The sequence below is a fragment of the Nannospalax galili genome, unplaced genomic scaffold, assembly GCF_000622305.1.
Source record: "Nannospalax galili isolate Female #2095 unplaced genomic scaffold, S.galili_v1.0 scaffold34, whole genome shotgun sequence".
Classification (NCBI taxonomy): domain Eukaryota; kingdom Metazoa; phylum Chordata; class Mammalia; order Rodentia; family Spalacidae; genus Nannospalax; species Nannospalax galili.
Genome location: NW_008338996.1, coordinates 1,858,908 through 1,869,270, shown reverse-complemented (window position 1 = coordinate 1,869,270; position 10,363 = coordinate 1,858,908). Strand labels below are relative to the sequence as shown.

The 10,363-nt window shown below is 41.8% G+C and overlaps 1 protein-coding gene across 2 annotated transcripts in view; it reads right to left on the bottom strand.

The window, feature by feature from the left end:
• Fbxw2 (F-box and WD repeat domain containing 2) overlaps positions 1–10,363 on the bottom strand; it is a 41,399-nt gene that overhangs the window by 13,255 nt on the left and 17,781 nt on the right. For both annotated transcript variants that reach the window (XM_008833469.2, XM_029563709.1), the window contains exons 4-7: positions 9,899–10,093; positions 7,649–7,782; positions 2,451–2,537; positions 2,117–2,286 (exon numbers count right to left, since the gene is read on the bottom strand). In XM_008833469.2, coding sequence (XP_008831691.1) covers positions 2,117–2,286; positions 2,451–2,537; positions 7,649–7,782; positions 9,899–10,093 — 586 coding nt within the window. The remainder of the gene's footprint in view (positions 1–2,116; positions 2,287–2,450; positions 2,538–7,648; positions 7,783–9,898; positions 10,094–10,363) is intronic.

The following is a 10,363-nucleotide window of genomic DNA, read 5'->3' as shown; positions in this document are numbered from 1 at the left end:
TGGTTTTTCATGTTATTATTTTTTTCTCTGTGATTTTGACATGTGAATTTCTTTTGTAGTTTCTGATTCTTGTGTGAGACTCAGGTCTTCAAGTTTAGGTCTGCTTCTTTTTGACAACTTTATATGTCTTTGTGGTTTACTTTTGGGTCATGAAAAGCTGGTTCGTCTAAGCTTCCGGTTCTCTCTTTTGATTTTATATTGGAGTGGCCAGATTGATTTTGTCTTCAGGAGTTCCCACAGAGGCCCAATACAGGTGAGGGTCAGATGTTTTCAGGCTTTCTCCTAAGGTCTGGATCCCTCCAGGAATGATCTTGGCCTCAGGAATTTGGGGTTGGACTGGCCTGGGAGCCTGGCCCAGGAAAGATGCTGGTCTAGGGCAGGTGGTGGCCAAGCCACCAAGAGATGCAAAGGCAGATGGGGCAGGAGGAGGCCCCAAGGCCTCTTGGGGACTGCACTGAGGACCTGGGTTGGTCTGGATGCAAAGGATCAGGAAGAGGAAAGGTCAGCCCCAGAGTCCCAGAAAGAGGCTGGCGGGTGGTGCAGGCTCAGGGAAGCAGAGGGTATTGAGGGTGGGGCCAGACACAGACGCAATGCTCCTGGGGCCCAGAGAAGGCACTCCGTCTGGATGAAAAGGATCAGGGAGCAGTATTGGTTCCCCAAGTGTCTGGGGCCCCAAGACAAGGAATGGGACAGGGCCCAAACTTGGAGGAGAGAATGGCGGCAGAGATGGGAGGGTGAATGGGGCTGGGGGAGTCAGGGCTTCGAGGGCGCAATGGACTTACCCCAGCAAGAGGCCTGCGGGTAGGAGAGAGGCCTACTGCAGGTCCTGCAGGCCCAGGGAAGCAGAGGGAGATGAGGGCAGGGCCAGGCCCAGAATCAGAGGTCCTGGGGCCCAGAGAAGGCACTACGTTGATGTGAATGAAAAGGATCAGGGAGCAGTATTGGTTCCCCAGTGTCTGGGGCCCCAAGACAAGGAATGGGGCAGGGCCCAAACTCCGAGGAGAGAACGGCGGTGGAGACAGGAAGATGAATGAGGCTGGGGGAGTCAAGGCAGGCAGGGCACAATGGACTTACCCCAGCAAGAGGCCTGCGGGTAGGAGAGAGGCCTACTGCAGGTCCTGCAGAGCTCAAACAGGTTTCTTAATGCAGGACTTGAGTTATTAGCAATAAAGACTTGCCAGCTCCTATCCTAGGTCTGTACCAAAAGCACTTTATTTCACAGCTTTATAGATGAGGAAACTGAGGCATAGAGCTGAGAAATTTACATAAAATCATGGACCATAGAATACGGCCTGTACATGTCTTTGGCAGGATACCAAACATCCTAAGACTCTGGTGCCTAATGTCTCTCATCAAATTAAATGCCCTCATTCATTACACAGCAGTGATGCCCATCAGCCTCAAACATACTAAAAAAGATTGCCAGTCCCTAATATGAGTCCACAGTATGCAGTGGATCACAAAATGATTTGTTATTAGAACTCGTATTTTAAAATTTCTTTGGTCAGAGCTGAGTGTGATGGTGCACACCTTTAATCTCAGGAGGTAGAGGTAGGTAGATCTCTGGGAGATTGAGGCCAGTCTAGTCTACATAGCAACTTCCAGGCCAGCTGGGGCTACGGGGATACCCTGTCTCAAAAAAAAAAAAAAAATTCTTTTGAGGGAAACCTTCCAAATTAGACTTCCAGTAGGTCCCTCCATTTCTACTCAACAAAAGGCCACGTGATGACTGGACTCCACTGGGGACCAGGTCCATGTAACAATGCATAATTTCAACCGACTCTAAGACAGAACTTAGGATATTAGACCTGAAGGAGGTCTGAAAAACTATTCTATCTAAGCTTCACATTCTAGAAAAAGGTGTTGAGTTCTGAAAAGGAGAGGAGCTCATGATTCAGAGTACGAGAGGGATTAGAATCCAGATCTTCAGGTTTTAGCATTGAACACTTTCTCCTCTGCTTCTAAAAATTCTGTCTGGGTGCAATATTTAACACACACAACATTGTTTATAACTGATGTGGGCCTTCCTAAAAGCAAGCTACTGACCTGTATATTCAAATATTTAGAACTGGAGCAGACTTTCAAAGGTAAAGCACTTGACCCAAAGGAACATTACCTGAGAATATCATAACTGGCAAAGTCCCACTGGTATAGACCAAGTGCTGAACTACAGACAATGTATTGGCCATCGAAATGAAGTCTTGGCTGCAGGCATATACTTCTATCCTCAGAGACAGACAACGTCTTTAAACACTTGCAGTTGATTTCTCTCCCAATCGGCCAAATCTACAAGAAAAAGAAAATTAGGAAAGATGATAGATCACATCACCAAAGGAAAGCTTGTCTTTATACAATGTGGCACATGGGGGGAAAGCGGCATAACTCCTTAATTTACCTTTATTTTCTATTTTCTCTTTGATGAGACAAATTAATGGAGGGAGAAGACTCACCTTAATCTCATATTTGTCTGCACTTAAGAGGATATAGTCTCCAGGGCTGTGCAAGAGGGACTTGACTTTGCACTTCTGCAAAACCACCTGCAAACACAGTATCTCTGTTAGACAGAGCTTCCTCATGCTATTCCTATACATTTTACATTAAAATATTAATTTAATAATTTGAATGCATTTTTTTTTTTTTGGTCTCCCTGTAGCCCCAGCTGTCCTAGAACTCACTATATAGACTAGGCTGGCCTTGAACTCACAAAGATCCACCTGCCTCTGCCTCCCAAGTGCTGGGACTAAAGGCGTACACCACCACACCTGGCCCTGAATGCATTTTTAATTAAAGTATTACAATGATATCAAAATGTGAATTCAATTAAAATATGAATAGGAACCTGAATTGATATGGTATGCTAGAATACCTAAACTATAACTCTATTACCAAGTTAATGCCTAACGTTTTTACTATAACCCTGTTCTCTGTTATGAGCTGCATCTAAAAGTGTCTAATGTTAGCAGCACTTAATCTTTAATCTGGAAGTATCAAAATCAGAATAATTTTTAAAATTGTAGCCAGGCATGGTGGCGCACGCCTTTAATCCCAGCACTCGGGAGGCAGAGGCAGGTGGATCTCTGAGAGTTCAAGGCCAGCCTGGTCTACATAGTGAGTTCCAGGACAGCTGGGGCTACAGGAAGACCCTGTCTCAAAAAGACCAAAAAAAAAAAAAAAATTGTAAAGCATAGATGGGGATGTAGGTCGAGTCTTGTCTACCATGCTCAAGGCCATGGGTTTGCTCTCCAATACCATATTATCATTACCTCCCACATTACAAAATGTAAGGAACACAAAAAAAGTCCACAAAGAAGTAGATGCAAATTATCTGTTTTCCCCAAGTATATGCATTAAGGAAAAGCACCAGACTCGGACAAAGTATCTGCTATCTGCAACCCTAGTGAACTTTTTTATATGTGTACTGAACTACACCCCTAGTCCTACTCTTTCAGTTTGGTTTGTTTTTTTTTGGTCTTTTTAAGACAGGGTCTCCCTGTAGCCCCAGCTGACCTGGAACTCACCATGTAGACCAGGCTGGTCTTGAACTCACAGAGATCCGTCTGCCACTGTCTCCCAAGTGCTGGGATTAAAGGCGTGTGCCACCATGCCCAGCTTAGAGGCAAAGCACCTATTACCTTACTTCACGAAAACACAGTGAAGATGAAATAAAAACATGCAAATAATAGTAATAGTGAAAGTGACACAATAAAGGTAAAATTCCACAGCACTTGGGATGACCTGTTAACATTAGGTCCCAGCTATTTTTTTTTTTTAATTTTTTTTTTTTTTAAATAAATAGGCACAAGGTAAGAGGGGAGACAGGGATCACTCATTTATAAGCCTGGGATGCAGATTCAACTAAACTGCACAGACCTACTCCTAAGCATCAGGCACCTTCACTAGTTGCTATTCCTAACATCTCATGTAACATTCATAGGAATTTGGTAGATGATAAAATTCAGGTCCTGAGGGGAAGAGGAACTTGTCTAGACATAGGTAGTGTCCTGACCCCACATCTACTATTCCCCATTATCACCAAGTTTCCTTGTAACCTACAGCTTCTGTTTAAAAAGTTAATGTGCCAGGGGCTAGAGAAACAGCTCAGCGGTTAAAAGCACTGACTGCTCTTGCAGAAGACCTGGGTTCGATTCCCAGCACCCACATGGTGGCTACAAACTTTCCTTAACTCCAGCGTCATGGGAGTCCGAAGCCCTCTTCTGACCTCTGCGGCACTGCATACATGGGTGCACTCATGTACATGCAGGCAATACACTCATACACATAAAAAAAAAGTTAGTGTGCCCAATACATGGCTACTGATCTTCTCACAAACAGCTCTCTCTTTAGTTTCACCTATTTCAGAAGACTAATATAGTACTCATCCAATCTAAAACCTGCCACACGCATCTCTGATTCTTTCTTCTTTATGACTTATAGTGAGTGTAGAAAGCTTTACCTTAAAGATATATGCTTCACGTACTGCCATGCAAATCCAAGTCCTGGGCACCTTTTGCTTGGACTAAGTCTCATTGGGCATCCTGCATCCACGTGCATGTGTCTTACTCTAATCCATCACCCTTCCACATTCAATTTAAACTTTTCAAAAAACTACAGTTTTGGTTTTTTTTTTAATCTTTTTTTTAATCAGTTATCTCAAAGCCTTCTTCTTTTTCTTTTCTTTTTTTTTTTTTTTTTTTTTAAGTTGAGGGAAGTCTAAATTGCTTAATTACATAGCCTGTGAATGGGAAAACTATTGACTGGGTAAATGCAATACCTCTGCTTCTCGACCTTCACTGAACTGTGTAAGGGGAGAGGAGGGGATGGGCACAAGCACCAAGTAAAGGAAGCAGAGGCCTGGTCAATCTGGGGAAGGACAGAGCAGAGCATCTAGAACTTGTAATGCTAATTACTCTTGCCTTTACTTCTTCACAAAAAAAAAAGTTTTGCAATTTGGGAGTCTGTCAGATAGACTGAAGGGGTACCCCAATTGCCTCACCCTGAGTCCCTGTTCAGCATGGAAGAAGCCAGAGCCATCTGCCTCCCAATTCCCTATCTGAAAGTTGGGTAACCTCTTCAGAGGATAGTGTGGTAAGAATAGGAGGTAGGAACTGGCTAGGCAGTTAAGGTAAAGAGACCTCAAAGAAAGGTAGCCAGTTTCTTCGCTAAAAGTCACAATGTCCTTGGGCCTCTTAGCAATATACTCCATTTCAAAGATTAAAAATGTCTAAAGTATTTGGGAGCTTTTATCTAACCCTTAACAGATTTTAGGGTTACCTCTTCAGAGGGGAATGTTAGAGTAGCCAAAAGCCCCATAAAAAAATAAAATAAAATAATCAAAGAAGAAGAAAGAGTACATGCATGAAGTTATCAGAAAAAAGTGATGGGGAGATATGGGAGAAGTTGGAGGGGAGGCAGTGGGCATAAATTTGATCAAAAACACCTTATATGCATGTATGAAATTCTCAATAAATTTTTAAAAAATAAATAAATGAAGAGTACATTAAAAAAAAACAAACAAACAAAAAAAAAACCGGGCATGGTGGTGCACGGTTTTAATCCCAGGACTCAGGAGGCAGAGGCAGGCAGATCTCTGTGAGTGCAAGGCCAGCCTGGTCTACATAGTGAGTTCCAGGACAGCTGGGGCTACAGGGAGACCCTGTCTCAAAAAGACCAAAAAAAAAAAAAGAAAAGAAAAAACAGGGGATCTTATCAGAAAAAGAAGTATTCTCAAGGTATGTGAACCAATATTTTAGGACCAACTTCTCTTTTCCAACAGAATCTTTACAGAATTGTAGATATGACTACACGTCCTAGATCTAGCTTGCTATTATCTTTCAGAGCAACTGTAAAATGAATACATGTAAATAATTCAGTGTACAGCTTGTTTCATAACATGTTAAAACATCTGCTTTAAAAAAATAAATAACAAAAAAACCCAACTACATATACTCTCTTTTTTTGAGGTAGGGTCTCCCTGTACCCACAACTGGCCTGAACTCATTACGTAGAACAGACTTGCCTTGATCTCACAGAGATTTGCCTGCCTCTAGAGCCTTGGGTCTAAAGGCGTGCACCACCACTGGGCAGAGACAGGGGATCCCTGTGAGTTCAAGGCCAGCCTGGTCTACATGGAGATTTCCATGCTAGTTGGGTTACCGGGAGACCCTGTCTCAAAAAAGACCAAAAAATAAAATAAAATAAAATAAATAGAGATTTATTTTTATGTATCTGAGTGTTTGCTTGCACATATTTCTGTGTACCACACATGATTTGCCTGGTGCCTTCAGCGTAGGCAGTAGAAGTGTAAGGTAAGGCTCCCTAGAACTAGAGTTACAAACGGCTGTAGGTATGTGGGTACTGGGAACCGATTCTGGATCCTCTGCATAAGCAGTAAGTGCTCCTAACCACTGAGTCAACTCTCTAGCCCTCAATTTACATTCCTTAAACATAAATCATAGAAGACCCTTATTCATAACTTCCAACTGTTTATAATATCTACCATCTTTACTATGGCCTACTAACTCATACAAGCTGGCCACCTCTCCCCACTATCACAGCTGCACTGGCTTTCCTTCAGATCATCAAATGTTTCAAGTTCTTTCTTAGCCCTGAGCACACATATCTATATATATCTCTCTGTGCCTATCTGTCTGTCTCTCTCTCTAATTATACCCTCTGAAACTGTCTTGTCTGCTATTATTCCCACAGCTATTTCCTATCCATCTTTTGGCCCCTCTTGAAAAGCTTTTTCTAGCTATGTTCCTAGACTTTCTTATATAACACTGTACTTCTTCACAAAACTTAGTTTGTAATTATACAGTATTTATTTCTGAAATTACTACTTAATGACTTTCTATGAGATTAAAACTCATCAGATCAGGTCAGAATCTATTCTGTTCACTCCTTTACCTTCAGTCTCTCAAAGATCAGCATAATAAGCTCAAGAAAGTGTCTGTGTAACAGATCCATTACTAATACTGCATTTGACACACAACAATCACAATCTTGTTTTGAAAACTGGAAACCATTATAATATTCTGTTAAAGATAAAAGCACACCCGCCCCTTTTTTATTGCTATGGCAGTCCTGGGAATTGAACACAGGTCCTCATGCATGCTAGACAAATGTTCTACCACAGTTACATATATATACCTGGCCATTCCACATCCTATATTTTGCAAATACTATAGATTTTTGTTGATTTTAATTTTTTTGTTATTGGTTTTTGTCATTGCTGGGTTTTGATTTTTTTTCATTTGTTTGTTTGCAATGCTGAGAATCAAACCCAGAGCCCTGGGCTAGGCAAGCATTCTACCACTGAGCTATACCCCTGGTCTGTACACTTATTTTTTCAAAATGAAAAACACAGTTCTGATTCAAAGAGGGTGTCCATGTGTAGCTCAGGATAGCCTCATACTCTTGATGTTCCTGACTAGCCTTTCGAGTGCTGGGATTACAGATACGTACCGCCACTCCCAAATAATCTGATTATTTACCAAGTAGATTCTACATGCTGATCACTGTGCTACACTATCATGCTGCAGCTGCGTCTATTCCAGCTATGATTCGTCTACCATGATATGGTCATTTCTACCATCCTCTATTCCAACCAGTGAGGAGCCTTGACAGCAAGATTCCTTGGTCTTCCTACCTTGGTGACCCATTCAGTGTGCCCAGTGAGGGTGTTCAGGCATGTCCCAGCAGATAAAGCCCACACTTTCACAGTGAAGTCAGCAGAGCCACTCACCAAGATATCCAGTTCATCATTGTAGTCCACGCTAAACACTAGTGCACACAACATAAACAAAGTTAAAACATGCTTCTTTCCAATGGATCGTTTGTAATAAGCACTCAATAATGTTTATTCTCCGAGGCAGCCTAAATATATAACTTCCTAACCAGAGCTACTAAAGAACTGAGCTACTCAGTCAGAAATTTTAGAAATTTTTTTTTTCAAAATTATTACATCTAAGGTTGCAAAGTATTGAGAACAATACAATCTTTTTATATTTGTGTCAGTTTCTGAACGAGAACCACCACCAGTGATAGAAATGATGGCATTGCTTTCTTAGGACTGCCTGCTTGATGCTACACAAAACTATTTAGTTTATGCAAAACCCCCAGAACATATGTGTCGGTGTGCAGATCTGTAGTGACAGTAAGACAGAAATGTAAAGAAAATAAGCAGAAGAGTACTCAGACTCAAGAAAAGTAATGAACATAATAAACCACGGATATCAAAGGTCCGACCAAGTCACTCATTCAAAAATACCTGGCACTTTAATTAGGAAGTACAGTAATTATCTTAGTTCAGGAAGTATAGTGAATACTCAGTGTTTGTTGTCTGCCAACCTCAAAAGGACACTGGGGACCTAGAAATGAAGACACTAGTCCTTCTTTAAGGAACTCTGAGGGATAAAAGTTAAAAAAAAAAAAAAAAGGTTAACTTCTTGCTAGGGAGACACCAAGGAGAATGAATACTCTACCCAGGATTAACAGGGAGGACTTCAGGGAAGAGGCAATATTGGAGACGGGCCCGAGGACGACTAGTTTACCAAGAAAAGAAAAACCACCGAAGGTAGAGGGGACAGCAAAGGCATGGAATTAAAAACAAAACAAAACAAAACAAAAAAACCACAGCAATGTCCAGAAACCAGCAAAGAGCAGGGCCCTCAAAGCTGATAAGGTGTAAAATCTCCTCCAGTCATGACACTGACTATCTTAACATTGTGGACTACACTCAGTTTAAAAGTAAATCATAGACTGCCAAATATTAACTTAGAAAACAAACAGATGATAGCAGACAGCAAAGGTTGAATGTTTTTTAATTATGAGGATAAACAAAATCGGAGGAAAAAAAGGTTTTTAGCAGCAAAGCAGGTAGGTTTAAGGAAATACTAGGCACCAGACACGATACAATGAACTCAAGCCATAAGAGTAAAATAAGGTCAGTGTGCTTCGTGTAAGACCAGTGTCCCGACAGCAACGCTATATGAAGAGCTGACAGCAGAGCTTCCTAGAAGTCCTCTCCATGACTGCTGTTCAACTATGCAGGCTGCAGCTCAGAAGCTGGAGCAGTGCATGAAGGGAGGAAAGAACACAGGGAAGTGCTGCACAGGAGCGGCCAGGCTGATGACAACTACTACGCAAACTCCAAAATAAAACACAACAGAAAGGGGAAACTTAAGTCCCATTCAAAGGACCAGTTTTCTACAATTCAAGCCTTTGTGCATTTATCAGCAGAAATCATCTGCTTCTTTCATTTAATCTCAGCAGCTCCTTGTTTTACTCACTTATCATAGGCTCTAATTGGATGTAATCTGTGGCGATCATATGATCATACTGTGAACCACCTTCCTTCCTAAGGATTTTCAACTCTAAATCTACAAAGAAGGTGGTATGAATGTTACATGCAGGATTACTCATGTGAAGGCATGAAATCCACTAAACACAAACATGATTCTTCAGCAAGACAGAAATGAAGTAGGAGAGGGGGCTCTACTGACACAGCATGCAGGTGCATAAAATAAATTTTGAAGGTCAAAGGAAAGCAAAATTGTAGAAACATTCCAAATAAAGATAACTCAAATAAAGAGAAATAACTGTAGTAGTTGAGAAAGAAGGAAAATGGAAGGTTAAATCAGAAAGAAAGAAAGAAAGAAAGAAGCCTGGTCTACACAGTGAGTTCCAGGCTAGCTGGGGCTACAGGGATACAGGGAGACCCTGTCTCGAAAAGACCAAAAAGAAAGAGAGAAAGAGAGGAAGAGAGAAAAAGGAAGGAAGGAAGGAAGGAAGGAAGGAAGGAAGGAAGAAAAAGAAAAAACCTTAACATACTTGATTATGTTGGTCTTAAAAACATGGCTAAAGTAATTGTACAGACCCTTGAAAAAGGACAACCCACCCGCCCCCGTGTGCCCCCGGAAGTGCTGAGTCCTGGCTCCGGAACTCCATTCCCAACAGGCCACAGTGTTGTCAAATGAGCCTGTCACAAGCTTCTGTTCATCAAACTTCACCGCTGCACAAGTGTGGGTCTGGATGCCATAAACACACTGCCCTGTGCTTACATCCCACAGCTTTGCTGACAAGTCATCTGACCCTTGAAGAGAAAAACAAGGGGTTACTGTGAAACAGACATGCTAAGGAAAAAAAATCAATTCCCGCAACATGCATTCTCTTTCAAAAGAGGCCCTCAAGAGTCACCCCTGCAGCACTTCCACTCTGAAGCTAAGAAATCAAAGCAAAGCCAGATAGCATGACTTGTCAGGCCTCAAAATGGCATCAAACACACTAGGACAGAATCCAAGCTTGTCTTTTCCCCTCAATCTTCCAGGCTATTGGAGGGACATAGATTAAAGCCTCCTTCATG